Below are 20,595 nucleotides of genomic sequence, written 5' to 3' on the forward strand. Positions count from 1 at the left end.
ACGTCGTTTTGTTTTCTTTTATGAAGGCAGCAATAGCAAGCTTTTGAATCGAGGAGTATAGAATTTGTACTGGCTTCATCTGTCATGTGTCCGTGCAGTATGTGCCGGTATAGAAGCGAGACAACAGAAAGCCCGCGGAAGTTCTGCAGTCGGGTATTGGAAAATGTTATGAGTAGATCCATAACATGTCTAAAAATGTTTCAATGAGCCGGAATACAGCGAGTTAAAGCAGAATGTGCTTATACACTCTATCCTCGTGTTATAAAGCAAGGTGCTAGAAATATCATTAGAATAATAAAAAAATGAGGGGCAGCTTCACACTAAGTGGTGTGAAGACTGGGCAAACAGCCCAGTCTCGCAATAACGCTCCGCAATGTTTGGCTGTAGCGAGGGTAACCAGAGAAAGGGTGGTAACCTCGCCGAGCGATGACATCACGTACCTCGCCTAGCAACCTCTCGCACGGCTGGTGCGAGGCGTTGCTAGGCGAGGTACGTGATGTCATCGCTCGGCGAGGTTTTCCAGCGTACAACTGACGGCAAACGCCTAGGTTAAACAGCTTGCAGTTTCGTCCGAAAGACGAATCATCGATTGATAGCAAATTAGTAGACAGCTGTACGACGTAAGGATAGTAGTTTTATCGGCCGTATGAAGCTGTAAACATTCGCTTACTAACTAAATGAACAAGCACGGTGTCACGCGCACACAGGTAAACATGAATAGATCTCGCTCGATGACCGCGGAAACTCTTCAATAGGCTGGAGTGAGGAAGCGCGCCAGCGGCAGCGAGCAAATTGACCTTCGCGCTGGCTCTCGCTTCAACGCGAACTAAACGTCGAAAGCGCAGCGCATACGATGCTACCGGCACTCGGCGGCGCATGCACTTTGTACCCATTGCAGATCGCTTTCAAGATAGGGCGCCAGCGCGGCAGCTCCGTGAGCAGCAGCCGCAAGTACAGATCGCACCCCCCCCCCCCCCAGCCGTCTCCGTCGCTTCCTCTCCGTACCTCGCGCTTCCGGCCGCCTTCCTCTCCCGCGTGCGTGAGATTAAGCTGCGGTTGGCGGCTCACCCTCGGACGATTTCACTCGCGCACACAGCGTACGGCGCGCGGCGACGGTTTTATTGCCGTTGGACTTTACGCGGAACCTCACGGCGACGATGACGGCGATGGCAAAATGCATTTGGAGTGTCCATATAATTGCTGTCGCAATAAAAATCCGGGGACACCTAAACACTTCTTATGAGTTGTGAATGCGAAAGCGTTAGTGTCTGTGGTGTGTGGAGTGCACGACACGGTGCGGTGGATGGAGACAAGAAGCAGACGACAGGAGTGCGTGCGCGGAGGCTTATTCCGTGCTGGTTGAAAGACGACAACGTCGAAGACCATCCGGCGCGTGAATACGCGGCGAAAGAAAAAAAAAACAAAAGAAAAAAGTAATCCAATCGCAAGAGACCACGAAGCTTCGAGCGGACAATGAGCAAACGACGAATCGGCCAGAGCGGCAGAAAAGCGAGCTGCGCTGGCAGAAGAGGGGGAGAGTTCCAGGAAGCGACGCCAGGAGAAGGACGGCCACCGCACCGGGAGTTGAAGACGGGCCGTCGAGTTCCAGACCCGAGCCACCAGGACTTCACCCTAATACTTCACCCTAACTAATAAAGGTACATGAATGAAATTTCGCGTCCTAAATGGAAATTCCTTGAACTCTAATTTATTCAAAATTTAGCTTCCTTGAGCGTGTAGTTGCCGGGCTGTTTACAACAGAAGTTTGCGATATTTGGCAATCTTCAAAAGCAAATTATCCAAAAAGTAAAATTCAAAATTATTTTGCTGCGTCTAGGAAATAGATAAATACGTCCTAAAGGTACAGAGCAAGCCGCAATGCAGTAAATGCGGTAGTTTCTTCTAAATATGGTCACAACTGAGACACAGTTCGCAAAAACCATGTATCTCGTGCTTGTTCTTGAACATTTATTTCTAAATCACATTAATCAATTTCTTTATATTATATATAGATGGAATCTACAAGAATTAAGCCTTTTATGTTATTTACGACAACTCTATATCCTAAGTAAAAGAGCCGCCACGGTTGCTCCAAAAGTACTGAAAACGGGGGGCTCGTGCCGCCGGAGTGGGGCCGCCACCTTAAGGTCTCTTAAGTGTAGCTAAAGGGACTCCTGAGGACTCATGACATGAATGTCATGAGATACGTGTCATGTAGGACATGAAAGAGCCCGCCTCCGTCTTGGTGCTCTCATGGTCGTTTCGTTAATTTGTTAGGCTCCCCGCACACCGCTTCGCATAACATCGATTCCCACAGGGCGTGGGATGTGCCAGCTTTTTTTCTTTAAGTGTTTATTTTGATGGGTTGCTTTTCGTTTCAGTTTTAACAAATGTGTGTGCGCATTCTCCAACAAACGGCTTTGTCCTCAATTGGGTTCTCGGAGGCTCGGCCTCAGAGAACCGTCAGAATCGTTAAAGAAAAGAACCTGCATCACAGTGTATAATTGAATGCCGCTGAGCGGTTCTTCGAGAGCGCCTTGCGCGCTCGTCACGTGGCGTCGCAGCCAATGGGATGTTTCGCTGCTACAGACGCCGCCTGCTTTTTCGCTCAATGGGCCAGTTGACGCTATCGCATCAAAAAAAAAAAAAAAATCCAGAAAGAGAAAGAAGGAAGTGTAGTGTCTCAAGTTCAAGAGAAACTCAAGGTTCAATGTTCAGGCGAACAGTTTTTGCGTTCACACCTTTCGGAGGCAAACTGCTTCTTGTATAAGATATTGCACTCGGATAACTGTGGACCGACGAAGGGTATACCCACGCGTTAACCAAGTTCTTCAAGTATGCCTATAGCGTTGATCACTTATGAAATCTGGCTACGAAGCAGCACGTACGGCATTCTGTGCGTGGATAGAGTTGTAATCAGACTTTTTCCTGGATGTAAAGAGCGGTTTCGCGACGCGGCTTGCGCGTGGCACGTTCTGGACTCGCGTGGAGAGTGAACCCGCCATAAGGCGTTCCATGCATGCATCCGAACGGGAGGAAAACAAAGAACAATTTGAATTACCTACAAAGAAATTTTACAGCGCAAGATACGACACGGACGACAAAGAAGGACACATGGGCAGCGGCGTCCGTGTGTGCCTCTTGTGTCTGTATGGCGTCAATTGAAGTCGATGCCTTCGACAGCGGTTCAATTCTAGAAACAGGCTTTGCTGTCCCTGTTCGTACTCTCCGGTATGCCGTTGTCCAGGCCACTTCCCCATCCTTTGCGTCACTCGCACGATTTGATGGACAAATACTTCGTTTACCGCCACTGGGTATCGAACACGTATGCCTAGCGACATTCGCAGTTGGAAACCGGACGCATTAGCCACTGCGCTATTGAGCATTTATTCTACTTTGTTTCATGGTATTTATTACAATGAGTAAAATGGTGCATGGACAGGAACTATATATAATATTGTAGTAGTGAAATAAAACGAACACTCGCCAATGGAAATACATGTAATGGAAAATAAAACTCGTCGTTTCGAGTCCCGTACGGGACCCTTGATATACAATATTGTTCATAATAACAGGAAAGCGAGCAGTACGTACTAAGGGAATTAACCTTAACAAATTAAAGCTACACTTTATCACATTGAAAACTAGAACGGAGACACTAAACACCTAATCAAAAGTTTAAAGCAATCTTGTTGACGATCGACTGCAATAATGTCATTTTATTCTGAGATGTGCTCCACAGAAGGTTGTAGTAAGATTTAAAATATTGTTGTGACATAGAATAATTGCTCGTGACAATATTCTCACGGCATATCCGATACCTTATTGCACCGTGTGATGACGTACCGTCTGACGCGTTTTTCCTCTCGTAGGGCTGTGTAGTTTGCGGATATCTCGCATGCAATATCGAAGGGCGAAAACAATAGTTTCCTCAAAAGAAGATCTTTATTCACTCAGATGATTATGTACTTGAGCTATTAGCAACGTACATTCGCCCTTGGAAATTTGTGCTGGGTTTCGTGCGTCAAGCAGACTCTAAGAGCGGCCGCGCTGTACTACTATTTCATTGTACACTGAGCACTAGTATTTTCGAGGCCAAAACAGGCACAAAGATTATGTTGTGCGCACCGCAATGAAGTCGCTCTTGAGAAGTTCGCGGTGTCGGATGTTACCTGTTGCTATCGCAGAGAATAAATGCAAAGCTTCAGGAATCGCTAAAGCCTTCTGATTTTTATTGCTAAGTCCACAGCATACCAAATCCCACTGTCAATTCATATACACACACGTACAGTAAGGAAATTACCAACAGCTCGGAAACATGCCTATCCACTTAAAGATTCCGTCCTTGCGGCTCGAAGCTCTGTAGGTGCCCTTATGTGGCTTGTTGTGGGAAAGAGGTTCTGCACTTACTAGGGTACGTGAAAGCGCTTCACTCGTACAGTCGTTTATCGTGTCCTCGTCCTTTTTCGCACTCTGTGGGTTTAGAAACCAACGTGCTGAACTTGCTGTACAAGTGCTTTATCTGCAGTGACTCGTATACCGAAGTCTACCGATGGCTTACAGAGTTCGGCATGTCAGGGTAACCGATGACTGATGGTTTATCAAGCTGCATGTCTAAACATTGGTGAGGCCTCGCATTACCATACGTGAACCGTAGAATGCGCACGATAAGAACCATACTGAGCTGTCTATGTTTCCACCTTCAATTTCTTTCACAGCAGGGACTGCTGAAAGTTTCCAGGTGATGGCGATAAGCCTTTGCCATCGGACGCTCTTCTTGACAGGAACTGCGAGAGGCATATGTATGAGATAATATGTTATTAAATAAGCTGTAGCGCTTAAAGACAAAAGCGACACCAGACCTTATATTCAAGAATGTGGTTATTATTGACAATGTCACGTCTCTAGCAACATTTGGGCCCATATACTTACAGAAGTTATCTCACGTCCGAACGTTTTCCGCATTGATCGGCACCGATCAGCAAGATAATAACGTGAACACCGAGGCCAATGGCGGATAGCACTTGCTGAAGCCAAATTTTGTGAATACGAGGTGGGATTATGTGGACAAAATTAAAGCAATATTGCAGCCTCACAGGAACGCCATACGTTCCTAGAAAAAAAAAAGATTTCGTTATATACAGCAATATTGAGCTGACGTTTCTTTCCGCTCAGGAATGTATTGTGCGCTCACAATCCGCAAATACGTAATTGGCCTATATCTTGCACATGTGCAGAAATAGCACTTATAAAAGGTTCGCTTGGCAGGTTCGGTGCTGTGGTTTTGTGTGTACGTGTGGCGAATGTCGTGTTCAGCTGTTTAACTGCTTGATTTGGCTGTCTTAGCTGGTTAATTTTGAGAATGTTGCGCAAACTTCACAAAGCGGCTGGCCAAGTTTCGAACAAATGCTACAGAAGCTTTGGAAAACGTTTTATTTTTAGTTGTACATTGAGTGGTTCGTATCTGTATGAAACGAGATGACAGAGCGTTACCGAAATTGATTGCAATGGGAAACTAAAAGAGCAAATGGACACTGATTTTGCCCAGGACATCGCTTGATACGGACACCGGAAGCTGGTTTGCTGGTAACGTAGAAACCAGCGCAGGGCAAACACCGCAAGAGAAAAAAGGACACAACGTGTTGATGGTGTGTTGTACATCCTTTATTCTCTCACTAACGCTGGTGTGTTGTGTCTTTTTTTACCTTGTGCGCGGATTTCCTCGATATCACCATACCAATTTGCCCAACCTACCACTCTTGAGGTCATGGTGATGTTGGTTGGTTAATAGAAATAATGCAAGCAAATGAAATAGGTCGTACTGCATACTCGCAACAAACTGACAGGAAACCAGAATCTCCTTACCAATGCTAATGTAGACATTTGTTGAATTAAGGTGTGCTAATTGTAACTGGCGTTCAACTCTTACGAGAAACATTTTGTCGTCACAGACATAAGGTTGTATTTCTGATTTCTGCACTCAAAAGAACTCACAGTGATGGTTGAGTTGGCGAAGGACATACGGCGCCATTCCTTTCTGGCACATGGAGTCTGCGACAGCGCTTTGCGAAGAGTTGCAAGAACCTTTTGGGAAGAGAAGGGTAATGACTCATAACGAAGTCACATGCGTGAAAATGGAAGGCTACGTTTCACGTACATATGTTTAGTTTTCATTTATAGCATCTAACGTACAGCGAAAAAACAAACAGAACACGGGAAAAATATTAGGGGGTGTTCATGTGGTTAAGTATCCCAACTGCGATTCATGGAATCGGCTCAAGGAGGCCCATTTATACATAAATAAGACAGACAACAAGTTAGAAATTTGTGACAAGATCAGGCAGAAAGGTCATTTTGCACTAAAAAGTGCATTAAAAGGTATATTCGTAATAGTCTAACTCTCCTTACACTTCAAGGGGTTATGCGAAAGTCAAAACTTGCTGTGGCTGCATGACTACGTTCGTGGAATGGAGCAAGGTACACGTCAAGGCACATGACCTGAAACAGGCCGTTGCGATAATTTCTTGTTCATAAGCATACTTTATGCAAGTTCTGCTACTTAAATAACACCAAGAAGGGCTTTATGGGGTCTATATCATATAAAATTAACATCACGAAAGTGTCCCTGAGTAATTTCGTGAATGTGAGAAATATTATGTGAACACCGAAAGCGCTACACGCAGTGTATTTTAGCGCTTTTATAGTTGACAATATCCGAGAGAGAGAAATAGTGAGAAGAAGATAGTTGGATTACTGTCACCTTTGCCTTCTGTGCAAATGATGGCCGTGGCAAGAACTGTTTTCTACACAGACACCGGGTAACGATTAATATTCTGACTTTTAATGCTACCTGTATGTGATAATAGATTCTGTGCTATAAGTTTCGCCTTGATGTCTTGTCTAGAGCACTGCACGGACCCGGGCTCGCCTGAAAGCCTGGGCCTGGGCCTGATGCCTTCGCGCATGGGCTTGAAGCTGCGGGCCCGTTCACTGATGAGCCTGTAGGTGCACATGTCTTCGCTTCGGCAGGCAGGCAACCAACAACTCCGCCTTTCCTATTCCAGGCACGTCGCCCCACCATAAGCACTAAGCTTCCAGCATGGTTTCGCCCGCGTGTTCCTTAGCATACAGGAAGACGCCAACGTGTATAATGACAGAGAGGAAACGCATAGGACGGGCGTCCCTTTGAGACCTTCAATGTGATTGTATGTCTTCGCCTGTGTCACGTCTGCCATGACACACTAGCTAGCCTAAAAAGATGTTGCTTGCGGCACGCAGTATCGCGCCGAAGCGGCATGGGCTACACGGTTAGTCTTCGCGCTGTGCTTTCTGTACTTAACTGCAAAACATTGCTGTTCCCTATAGGTACGACTCAGTTTACCTGTCTTGTCTCTGTCTTTTCGGTCTTTCTTTTTTTTTTCTGTGTCCCATTGTCTTCTCCCACTCCTGCTGCTCACGTGATCACCTCAGTGGTCACCAGACACCACTGATACTCTTCGCCTATGCTACACGTTGCAGTATTCCAGTGCGGGTTTTGTGTCATTGCAGTTAGACAAACCGGAAGTTATATAGAACTGGAACAAAGATATAATATCATCTAGCGCCAGTAAGAAGGTTGTGACTGGCGCTGCAGTATTTGGCCGGGTTAATCGCTTTTAAAAAATTTGTTTAAGTACGTACACTACTCACCTCTTCATTAAAGAAACAATACAGGAGTGCGACACAAAGACCCTAGAACAAAGTAGAGAAAGAGAGATCACGTGTTAAAACTGCCAGCTTTATACGGGCTGATACTCTTTAAGTTTTGTGGAATTTTAAAAAATCTCCTGTTGCAGATAGCATAATTCTAGTCCTTGGACTGGATCACTCAGACAAGCGGACATTACTTGCACGAGAAATTGAAACACATACTCAACTAATTAACAATAAATCACCCATTTACTTCTGAATTACTTTACGGCACATATTGCAATTTACAAATTGTAGCTGGTGAGCTTGCAAGACAAAATGAATATCCAGGATGACACCAGCTTCGACATATTTTCCAAAGTGTGGGACGAAATACATGGGGATTTGAGTTACTTTTGTGCTTCGATGCATAAAAGAGTTTTGTTAAAAAAAAGGTGGAAAAACAGTGCATTTTTACGGCGAGTTTTATAGCGCATATCTCCAAGCTGGTGTTATTGTGGAAATTTATTCCAAGTGAATACATGACCTTGTAAAATCGCCGTCGACAATTCGTAAAATGCCATATTTGCCGCAAAATAATAATTAAGAAGTTAATTAAGGATTTTTAATTATTTGAGTATGTGTTTCGATTTCTCATGCTAGTAATGTTCGCCTCTCTGAATAATCCAGCTGGAGAACTAGAATTACGTTATCTGCAACAGGCAATGTTCAAATATTCCGGAAAACTTAAAATGATCACCCCGCATAATGAGAGAACAAATTCCTTGACACATGACCTGCAGTTGGCAATGAACAAAAACTAAACAAAACGGCACACAACGTCGCTGTACTCTGCTCCTTCGACTTCGTTTTGCTGTATACTGGTTTTTAAAAATGCCAGACCCTGGCAGCTGAGTTTGCTGAGGAAGAACAAGAAAGTGTTGTGTCTTGATTCTACTAATAGATATATAAACACGTCTGGCCACCAGTAGAGAGATGTACCATTGTATGTTTTAGAGAGAAGTTGCACTGACTAGCTCAGATCTCCAGGACCAACTTTGGGCCATCCAGCAAGCCCGGGAAGCTACCGAGAGACAGGGTCTCTCTGCTGCCCCCGGCGCAGCCTAGACCCAGGCAATCCATTTGCAGGGTATTCAATAAAGTTGTCTCGCTCGCTCAAGTTGATGCAGAAAAAGTGCTGGCGGGTTATATGTCTAGTAGCCTGTAGGGAAGGTTCCTTCAGCGCTGTTATTCTCTTCCTTGCTTCATGAATGTAGCTGGTTATATCACAAGGCGAAACTTTCAGGAACCTTTGGCTGTTAATAGGGAGAGCGAAGAGACTGCACACAACAATTACACTTCTGCAGATTGTACACCTTCTCGTTTTTAGTCATATATGTTACAAATGTCGTCTTTATGAAGTGAAGGTGGAAAGTGCAGAAGAAATTTTTTTCTCAATGTAATTCGTCGTATTCTGATCACCTAACATCACACGCAGGCCTCGGAACCAACAAGTGCCAGCCAAAAAAGCAGCCATCTGCCACAACATTTAGGAGGGAGGAAGCCTGCGCACTTGCAGAGATGTGACGAGGGCCGAGAAGATCTCGTAAGCCAGGCAGATGCGATCCCTCTCCGGGCGGAACGGTGTCACAATGTAGTGAAGGCCAAGGAGGGGCAGGAGAATCAGCGTGGCCCGGACAGCTTTCCTGAAGTGCAGAGGGAGGGACAGAAAGTAGATTGGAATGGCTAACTGGTGATCAAGTTGCCCTTTGCTTTTTGGTCTTTACTGCAAACGTTTCGAAATGAATGAACGACGACGGCGGGAATAATAGTCGAAGCAGTGAGAGAGAAAGAAATGGAGCTAGATATAGTGAACTCTCTTGCTGGAGGCATCCTTGAGGGTGAGATCAACAAATTTCGCCAGTCACTACTTGGCCCTGTGGGTAACTTGCTGTAATCAGACACCCTGGGAAAGGGCCAGCTACAGAAGCTAGAGGTTGACGTTGACGAAGGCGGGGAATATTTAGATGTACTGACGAGATTAACAATTTTACAGGGAAGAAATATTTGGTTGACGAAGCACAGCTGTAATTAGACATATCTTCTGGGAGATGCCAGTATCATACAGAAAATTCAATAAGATCGGTTATCATAATGACGGTGAATCCGGTGCTGCTAATAGCTTAGTTTTGAAGGACAACATTGGTAATTTCTCACTTCATTGACCGTCCCCAGCAATGACATAGAATGCTTTCCTGAATCATGGGAGCATATCCAATGTGATGGACGTAAAGTAACGGTAGGCAATTTGTATCTCGAAATTTTATACAAGAACTCGTATAAAAAGGACATTTCACGTATACATGTACAGTTCACTGAAATGAACAAGAGAAAGAAAAGACAGGAGATGAGGCACAAGCAGGAGCCTTACAAAATCATTGCCTTGCTTAAACTGTAAAACTATTTCACTTACCTAGCACTCTCCCGGTCCCGAGAATTGACAGCTCTTAGTTTTGATACCAAAACCCTCAGGATGTTCACGAGGAAGGCAAGGCTTAGCTGCATAAATCGAGCAGATATTGCAAAGGGCAAAATAAATAGATTGTGGATACCCAACGCAAGTTAAATCACAGCTATCACTCGTGGGCCTATGTCGCATTATTAAGGAGTACCGATGCGCCTCCCTGCGTTCGATAATCGGCCGTCCCATATTGTGGCTAGGATCTGTAATGGTCCACCGCTTTACATTGTTATACATTCAAGTAAATGCGTGATGCTAGAGATATCTGGCAAGCTGTGTAAGCGCGCACGAAATGAACACACGATAGGAGGGGACGATTTGGAAGATTGATGCTCGTCCTAACGATTTCCTCGTACTTTAACATTGCTTTCGCAGAAGTAACAATACTGTGCAGGAGCATCTCCTTACTAGTTTATTATAAGCCTTGGCAAGCCATTTAAACATTGTTTTTACCGAAGAATGATTCTGAACACGTTTGGAAAGCTGCACTGGAAGGTCACTTTAGTGTTTTCACTTCACAGGCAGTGCAACAGGTTTCGACGCCTGCGTCGCCTTACCAGTATTGAAAGGCATACAGGGACACTTAGTATGTAAGTGTACCACACGTCGTGCTCCACCCAGCACCTAGAAAAAAATGAATAAAGATAGATTCAATGCAGAGTGAAAGACACCACTATACGTGCGAAGGAAAACTATCGAACATCACCCAGTGAACTAAACTATAGAAGTTCAATTGGCAGTCAGCGTTACCCTTGTTGTGTATGTTTATTTTCTGCGTCCCATTCTAGCTGCTTTATCATACCTTTAAATTGAGCCAACTTACGCAAATGAAGCAGTCGCCATCACTTCGGCATAATTGGATAACATTGTATGGCAGTCCCTACGTACTCAGTTGCAATGTGACACTGTAGTGATCTGTACTTAGCGCAAAAACCTCGCCTCGTTCTTGTGCCTATATTTTTATAGCGGAGTTGCGTGTTTATTATACAAGTGCCAATAATCCGCCTTTTGCATTGCGCTGTGGCGCCACCTTAGCGGGCTCCGCGAGAAACAATATGTACGGCGTCGGGGCCCCGCGGGACGCAGAGGCACGCTGCAAGAAGCGAGCTGAAATGGCTTTGTGCATTTGTCAGTCGTTGTAGTTTTCGTTTTGTGTGAGTGGCCGCTTATTGGACAGGATGCCGAGGCCGGCAATGACTCTGGTGCGACTTACAACCGCAAGTCGTCGAAATATGATGACGGGATTTCGTGCAGCTACGCCGACAAAACCAGTCACCGTGCGATGTGCCTCTGAACGAATACATCGCACCGTAACGCGATTGACACAGCGCCTACGCTTGTATTCCTGTTATTCATATTTATTCGTACCGAATATGAGTCCAAACATGCTTCGGAAGTTGAAATGCACGAACGTGAGCACTCGCCAGCCGCCCACATCAAGTTTAAGCTGGGGTCGATTGCGCTCAGCGGAGGTTAGCCGTATCGTATATAACAGCCGAGTTCATGCATTTGCCACTGTTAGGCTACGTTCACACTTGGGAAGCGGCAAGCGGACGGAAAGTCCAAAGCGGTCGGAAAACCTTTTCCGCGCATGTCCAAGTTCACATTTGTTTTGCGCGGTCGCGGCTGCCGCTGCCGCTTTCGCCCACATCCACCTAGTCTGCGTACGTTTGTCGGCGTGGTGGCGCTCGTTATCGCACCATTTCGAGCGGTATGTTCATTCATTGACCCACCTGTCATCAAAAGTGATCATTTCGCGCAACTTCGCGTGTCATCTGCGACCTTCGGTAAATTCCTCGTTGGCGTTCCGTAATTCTTCTCACAAGGTCACGATAGCGCTGAGTCACAGGTTGGTGCCTAGGCGTGATTATATTTCTTTAATAGCTTTTATTTACAGGCTGTAATAACATTTCATCATTTCGTATTATTGGCGGCGCCTCCAGTACACCAAAGCTAAAACCCGGGCTGGCCCTTGTGTTGGGGCTTGCCGAAGCCTGCGCGTCCTACGTGAGACCTATGCTCCCAATCTATCGTCGCGACGAGAAAAGCACCCCGCAACGAAAAAAGCGCACCGCGACTTCTGCAACATATGGCGCCCGTGCGAGGCGAATTACGGAGCGCCAACGAGGAATCTGCCCAACCTTTTTCTGTCATGGAAGTGGGAGAAGAAATTGTGTTTTTGTACTTCTACCTACTTGTTTCCTAGAAATGGACAGTAAATAAACGGAAGGAGCGGACACCTCGAAAGCGGTGGTGGTGCGCCCGGCTTTGCAAAAGCGCGAGAAGTTGGGTCGCGCCAAGGCTTAGTTGCCGCACCTCCGGTCGCGCGACGTTGAATACTATCGCGAGTATTGCTGATAGTACATTTTAGTAGCACTCTTGTCGTAGAGTAAGTGGTGGATCTAGATCGCGTCGATCACCATCGCAGCCTACACATTTGGTGCCATGTTCAATTTTACGACCGGATGTTTACATGCTATACTGTAGCTTCCGGTCGAGCGGAACGACTTTCCGCCGTGTTTCCGCTTCGCCATGGCGAAAAAAATTGGTCCGAGACCGATTTGGCCCGCCGCCGGGTTTTCCGCCCGCTTTGCCGCCTAGGCGGGCGGATTTTTCGAAGTTTTTGCCGCTTCCCGCCTGCTTCGAGACCAAGTGGTAACGTAGCGTTAGACCTGCACTGAACGTACGCTAATAGGATGATAAAAACTGCTTTTATAGCTGAGTCTTGATCACAGTGGACATAGCTCTTTGAAGGGGCGACACTGCACCAAGAGTATTTATGCAACGCAAGAACGGCGCATTTGTTACATCGGCACGCGTACGGCCACCGCTCGCTGTTCGCTTCAAGTACAGTAGAAACCATGCACCGCTCACACGAAATAATGAGGAAATGTTCAAAGTATATATGAACACTTATCATGCACATATCAGAAGCGATCACACTGAGACGAGAAGGCATGAACGTCCCGGGCACATCGAAAACGGCGACAACGACCACCTAGCCGCACTGGCACGCGAAAATGCCGATGCCTGCCGTACTCGCATGGAAACGAGCGGTGTTGTTGCTTACGATGCAGTATCGAAAGGGCCATCATCACTTGTTGCCTGTTTAGCATAAGAGGCAAACTGTGTTTACGGTAACTACTAAATCGGGCAGCATAAAAATACACGCAGATCTACCACTCTCCGTAGTTGCACTTCGTTCATGGAAGCGCCGGCGACTGTGACCGACAACCTTCGTTCAGGGACGGTGCCTGTACCGCGGTACTAGCACTGCGCCGTGTCGCCGCTTCCCACTAACTGTGTGTGCATCGTACTATGCTAAGAGTGGTTCACTTCAAGTCGGTAAGGTCAGGACCTAACTATATAAGCAGTTCCCTTCGTCGTACTTGCTATCCTATATTTCAGGTCCACCGGTATAGCGGACGAACTCGTAGGCCTAATGAAGCTGCCTGGACGAGATCGACACCGCGTCAAACTTGATGTGGAGGGCTGTAAAGGGCTGGGAATCGTGTATATCAACGTCGGAAGCACGTTTCGACTCAATTTGAGCGTCAATAAATACATACACGAGCGAATTTGTGGCGATATTCACGTTGTCGGTGCGATGTTCTCACTCGGCGGTCGCTCGCGCGGCGATCAGCAAGCACACTGGTTTTGTCGGCGTCGTCGGCACGAAAGCTTATCACACTACGATCACTCGCTGTCGTCGGTCGCGTCGTCGGTCACTTCGTCATACTTGTATGTCAATATAGGTCTCCCATTGGCGCAGTATGACAACTACAGCCGGCCGAGCGTTGGCGCCGGCGTGAGGTCGTCTTCTGACCGACATCGGTGTCGTGTCGGCATATATTGTGATGTACCGGACGTTAAACGGATATCGCTGTGAACAGCTGAAGTTTCACCGAAACACAGCGCAAATACCGCGTCGTCGACCGGCACAGCGCCGACAATAGAGAGTTGGAGTCCTTGACGACTATGCTGCATACGCGTGCGTCGTCAGCTGCACGAACCACCGACGCCGTACAAAAGGTTTTCGGCGCTCGCCGCTAGGGTACAACGCATGCGCACTCGGGACATGCAAAAGGCGGATTACTGGTGAAACGCCGCTTAACAAAGAGTTAAAATAAAAGTCTTTAAGAGACAATGCGTCTCATAAACTACCCTTTAAGAGAGTATACATGAAGGTGTGTCATTGCTGCCGGATTACATTTACACTCGCGATCCGCTTAATGTACTAAACAGCCATTCTTATACCGCAGTTAGTTTTATAACTCATTATTTGAACTGCAAAAGAAAGCACTGTAACAACCTGATGCGCCGAGAAATTAAGGAAAATACATTAAAGTCTTATTTCACTCACATTCTCGAAGCCTCCGTATCTAAGCCACGTGTAACAGCGTAGGCAATAGTTGGAAATAAGGGAAATCCTGCAAGAGAGGTAAGATCTTTATTATGACAAAAATGATGAACTCCCTAATGACGCGCCACTTAGAAAATAATAACCCAACCCGGCAGTGCGGAACGAAAGAGTGCATAGAATAATGTGGGCGTTTTTGTTTGTATTCGTTCTTTAAAATACCCAACGTATGTACTTTAATTTGTTGTTTGCGCTGCGAATGCACAATAAATAACAGAAGGTATTGGAATAGGCATCTGAATAAGAATGACATAATAAATTACCAACGCAAATGCGGGTAATTGACAGCTGACAGTTTTAAATGAATATCACAAGGTTTCTACCCTGTTTGTTCCTTATCTAGTTAAACCTGCTTATAACGAACCTCCACATAACGAATTCCTGGATATAACGAAGTTTTTCTATTCCCCGCCGTTACTCCATAGAAGCACATGTATTTGAGACCTCTACGTAACGAAGTGGCAGCGGGAGACCCCCTCGAAATAACGAATTTTCTTCGCCGACAACCTAGAGATTTCGCCCCGAATTTTTTAATTTTTGCGCGAGCAGCAACTGGAAGCACCTTCTCCGCCGCGACGGAATCAAAGCGGCGGCGTCGCGCTTGGCGCGCTCGAATTCACGGCGACTGCGAGGCTAGAGCGAGCGCACGTGTGCGTGCGTGCGAGCGTGCGCGAGGCGGGCCTGCATCCCTCGACCCGGCGGCGTATTTCCATTTGCTAGTAGGTACAGCGTTTGACCGCTGGCGCCGCGCTGCGCCGCTCGCGCGTACCATGGTTCGAGCCGCCGCCGTTGGAACGGAGGAGGCGTTGACGGAGAAAACGCTGGGCTGGTGGTGACTTAGCCTGCTGTTGGGATCGGTGGTATTATAAACGCATCACCGTTTTGATGATCCAAATATAATCTCACTCTCAGGGAGGGAGCAGTCTACCTGACTGGAGCAGTATTTTTTTATTTGGGGTGTTGCTACGCTGCGCTCCGCAACACCCCAACGACCGCCGCTTCGCGTCGGCGCCCGGCACCACGGCTGCCGCCGTGGCGCCGGGGTTCAAGCGACCGCGCTGGCAAACAGTGAGAGAAAAAAAAGGGAAAAGCGTGATATTAAAAAAAAATGTAGCCAGAGCGGGCTTCGAACCTGCGTACGCAAGATCCCGAAGCGAGCGCCGTAACCATTCAGCCATACAGCCACGCTTCCAAGGGTCGCATTCGTGCAAACCATATCATTGCGTTCGAGCGCCCTCGGTGAACGGAACCACCTAGAAACGCGGTACGTGCGAGCGGCGCAGCGTGGCGCCAGCGGTCAAACGCTGTACCTACTAGCAAATGGAAATACGCCGACCCGGACCCGGCGATCTCGCCGCCACGGGCGTGGCCTTTCCTCCTCCCTTCATTCAAACCTGATCCCACCGCCACGATGGAAGAATATGTGCCCACCGCTTACTGCAGCTGGCCTATGGCCTGTACACGCTCAAGCCGCACATCGCCGCAAGCCGCACCGCATGCTGGCGGTTCAGTGGTAGCGGGCGGTTGGAGCAACCGGGCACAAAATTCGATTCACGCTGGGACCGGCGCGAGCGGTGCCGTACGCATGCGCCCTCTGGCTGGCAAAACAGATAACCAGCGACTGGCAACATGCAACAGCGCGGTCGCAGCGTTTGTGTGCTGGCGACCAGCAAAATTTTGGCCCGAGCCAGGATTTTGTTATTACGTTTGTTTTCTTATTAGGTAATTTTCTGATTAGTGAGCTCGAGCGGTTCGCATGTGCCGGCATCCGCACTCCGATTCGGGGCCGCGACGTATGTTAAGAGCCGGCAACCGAGAGGCGGGGCAAAGATGTTCTAAGTCGGCAACTATCGTCAACAGCAGACGACACTGGCATATTTTTGTCGGCGTGGGTTCAAGCTTCCGCGTCACGGCGAAAACGCAAAACTCTTGCACTGTCATACTCTGTTGACTGCATGTGTCGTGTTGGCGCGCTGAGCCACCTCTCGAACACTATGCAGTTATCTTACCTGCGCCTTTTTTTTTTTTTTTTTCGTTTTCCTTTCTTTCTTTTTTTTTTTTTAAATCATTGCTACCGCATACTGTTGTAACAACATACATCGCTATGTACTCGGTTGTGTGCGGCGTGACGGCGCATTTTTTGTAGATGTGCTAGCGAAAGCTTGCAAGACCGCGCGTGCGTTTTTAAGCCAATGAACAAGGTATTTGTCGCAGCAACAGCGTAGCACGCTGAAGCGCCGCAGCGTTATACAGGGTGTTCATTTATAAGTTTTAATTTTTTTTTAGAAATCCTCTGTGGCAGGTAGCATAATTCTTATCGTTGAGCTGGGTTATTCGATGAGGCGGACATTAGTAACACGAGAAATCCCATATTGAACTAATTAAAAATGACTAATCAACTTCTTAGTTAATTATTGTACAGCACATATTGTGATTTACGAATTGGAGCCGGTGAGCTTGGCAGGCGTATTCACTTGGGATGAATTTCCAGAATGACGCCAGTTTGGAGATATGTGCCATCAAACTCGCCCTAAAAATGCACTGTTGTTCCACTTACTTTTTTACCAAAATGCTGTTTTATACATTGAAGCACTAAAGTAACTGGAACGCCTATGTATTTCGTCCCACACTTTGGAAAATAATATCTCAAAGCTGGCGTCATCCTGGAAATGCATTTCAAGTGGATGCGTCTTGCAAGCTTTTTGTTACTTGAATGTGTTCGATTTTTTGTGTTACTAATGTCCACCTCATCGAATAACCCAGCTCAACGATAAGAATTATGCTACCTGCCACAGGCGATTTTTAAAAATTCCGTAACACTTTAAAATGAACGCCCTGTATATTAACATACTCTTATATCTATTATCGCGGAATACAGCTGTGTAGATCGACAAGTCTCTTCATCGCCGAGCACGCGAGTGAATATTCAACTACGGCTTGTTGATTTACTTACGGTTTTTTTTTAGTAGCTGCCAAGTTAAAAGTGAGCGTACAATTGATTAACTGATGGAATATGACCGTGTCACACAGCACTCGTGTTTGTTCGTTCTGTGTTATGTCGTTGTTCCATTGATGAAAAAAGCCGGCGAAGCAGTGCCCCCGGACCCGACCAGAATCTTCGAGGTCAGGCCCTAGAGACGCTTCTAGACCCCTTCAATGACTTTTGGACATCACGCAAGCTATCACAAGAATGAAAAACAGCTGGAGTACGCTTTATCCCCAAACTGGGCAAGTCCCCGCACATTGACAACCTGTGGCTGATATCCCTCACATCATGCATAAGCATAATCATGAAAAGGATAGTACTCAAATGCCTCCAACAACACCTGGACGAAACCCAGCAAATGCCAGACCCCATGTTTGGCTTTATACGACATCTTGAGACCCAGGACGTGCTAATGCAATTGAAGAAGGAGATTGTCATCCCTGCCGCACACCACGGGCCATTCTCGCGCTAGACCTGAAGGGGGCATTTGACAACGTGGCACACGAGGCGATATTTCGGAATCTCAACAACACAGGCTCAACAACACAGTGGCGTATTTAAGCCACTGAAAAGTAAGGATGGATGTTCAGCCTTGCTGGTGTGGCATTTCATAGGTTGTAACCCACCATATTTTTAACCAAGCAATAAGGAAATTATATGGTCACGCCATACCATCAGTACAACTGAAGTGTTGCTTCCCCAAGGAGTCTCACTGCCACCTTCCCCATTTTGTAAACACTTTATAAATACAAACTAGCACAAGGTATGTAGTCACATTATATGCTGTCTGTATGCTTGAAGTGCACCAAGCATTTTCTCACCCTTAAAACCTGGGCTAATGCTGTCTTTTTTTAAAATAATAATTATGCAATAACCTTACTTAATACATTGCTGTGAGAACAATAGTTGGCTTAACAGTAGCACTGCACACATAACCTCATACCACATTGCAGACTATCTATAGAGGCTGGCCACAATTAGCGTAACTGAAAGCCAGCTGAACAGGGTGCGAGTTCATGTGTATCAAATAAATGTCTGTTCCATTGAGAGGTTATATATCTGTCTGTGATATAATTATCAATTCAGAATACATATGGCAGAAGAACAATACACAAGACAACACAATCAAGTTCCCTGTGAGAAGCTGCTTTTTGCCACTATTACATGCAGCAAAAAGAGACTTCATTAAGCACCACTATGGCTTGTGTGCCTCTTTGTGCATTGTACAAGAAGGTGGGCGAATGTAAACGTTTTCAAATACGAATTGAATAAAATATTATTTATCAAATATTCAATAGTCATACGAGAACACACGTACCTGTAGTAACAATATTTATTTCCATATAAAAAAATTGGGTACAACACCTTACTAGTGCAAAAAGAGAGCTAAATATTGGGCACAAAGGATAAGTTTTAAATGCAAGACTACTAATTGTTATGTAAAAAAATCGACATAAACAGTCTATCAACAACTTTAGAGCCTGGCTGCAAAGAAGCTTTTCAAGAAAGAATGGCCTCTGAATGGTTAGCTTTCAAAAACGTGCAATATATTGTTCCCAAGAAAACATCAAAGTTATAGAAAAAAAAAAGAATAGCCGATGATGGACCTACGTGTTGTAGACATATGTAAAACTACTCGTTGCAAGGAAAACAGCACAGACTTGTAGCATAAAAGATCAGTCTGCTAGATCAAGAAATGTGTGGTCACCTTTCGCATGAAAAAAAAGCCTATGGGAAAGTTTTCTTGCCAATATGACTGAAAGATACTTTCGTAAACAAGCTTGCCTTTGGGAGGCTACATACACTTGTTCACATGCAAGTACCTGTCACGTATTCATTGTTAAAGAAGTTCAATTAATATAATGACACAAGAGCCTCCTCTGATTAGGAAAAAATAATAGTTGTGTGGTCATATATAGATAACATTTAGAATGTCAAGGTACCCTTTTCCATATTATGCAAGTACTCATGAAAGACAAGACTGCAAGAAACAGCATAAAACTAATGCAAAATCTATAACTGATTATGTCAATGAGATTTCCATTTCATGTGGCAAAGTATTTCACAGGGCAGATAGGATGTGACATCTGTGATTCAGAGATACGTCATTGTATCGGGCACAAGTATTATACAACTGATAATTTTTGGAATAAAGAAATAACAAGCATTGATTCCCGGTATGTCACCATGCCACTTGTATCTTAAAAAGGACTATCACTTATATGTCAAGCTTGCACCATTATGTTTATGTGACCATACATGTGTACCCCATCTGTAATGAACCATTGCTTTAAGTTATGACCACTGTCATGTCATTCCCGTACATTAATTGTGGTTTTACACAATACACCTAGAAAACTTTTGAGCGGCATTGCAGTACTTTTTCTTGTATGTGCACACTGGCTTTCTGTCACAACACCCTCTTCGCATCCATGATAAATGCTGCAGTCAAGCAAAATAGAGTTTCAGACTAAGGTACCTAAACTGCTTTCATTCCAGAAAACCCCAAACAAGGTTTAGATTCTTGAGGACACAAGTTACTTGCGTCCTTTGATGTAAGGCTGTTTTCTGCATGCAATGAATGTTAAGATTTCTGCTGTGCAAATCAATGTTAACCTGATAAAAGGGATGGCAAGCCAAAACTTGCATTCATGATACTAGTTGCTACTGGGGCCAGATTAACCTATGGGCTAAGGGGGCTGCAGCTCCAGGCTAGGGGGCCCTGTGAGAAAAATGTTTCCTTGAATTAAACTTTATTTCTCGCGTTCAATACAGAGTAAAACATAATATGGACAAATACATTGGGATCCCTAGCTCGAGGCCAGTTGCAAACCATAAAAAATGTAGAGGATGCAAAGCAATTAATTTAGCACAGACACATGTACTTAAACTCAGCAACAATATGCACTTTACATTAGAAGTAGAGAATACAATACAAAGAATCTTCAAAATGCAAATGGTATCATTGAACATTTACAAGGAAAATGCACCAGAAAAAAA

At 45.6% G+C, this 20,595-nt stretch overlaps 1 protein-coding gene across 3 annotated transcripts in view; it reads right to left on the reverse strand.

Annotated features, from left to right (window-relative positions):
- Positions 1–3,921: 3,921 nt before the first annotated feature.
- LOC119440350 (calcitonin gene-related peptide type 1 receptor-like) overlaps positions 3,922–20,595 on the reverse strand; it is a 44,194-nt gene continuing 27,520 nt past the window's right edge. For all 3 annotated transcript variants that reach the window (XM_049661581.1, XM_049661580.1, XM_049661582.1), the window contains exons 13-18: positions 10,747–10,813; positions 10,142–10,227; positions 9,242–9,374; positions 7,690–7,731; positions 5,995–6,084; positions 3,922–4,787 (exon numbers count right to left, since the gene is read on the reverse strand). In XM_049661581.1, the coding sequence (XP_049517538.1) occupies positions 4,713–4,787; positions 5,995–6,084; positions 7,690–7,731; positions 9,242–9,374; positions 10,142–10,227; positions 10,747–10,813 (493 nt within the window). In that variant the 3' untranslated portion in view covers positions 3,922–4,712. The remainder of the gene's footprint in view (positions 4,788–5,994; positions 6,085–7,689; positions 7,732–9,241; positions 9,375–10,141; positions 10,228–10,746; positions 10,814–20,595) is intronic.

Source organism: Dermacentor silvarum, chromosome 2 (genome assembly GCF_013339745.2).
Source record: "Dermacentor silvarum isolate Dsil-2018 chromosome 2, BIME_Dsil_1.4, whole genome shotgun sequence".
In the NCBI taxonomy this organism is placed as follows: Eukaryota; Metazoa; Arthropoda; class Arachnida; order Ixodida; family Ixodidae; genus Dermacentor; species Dermacentor silvarum.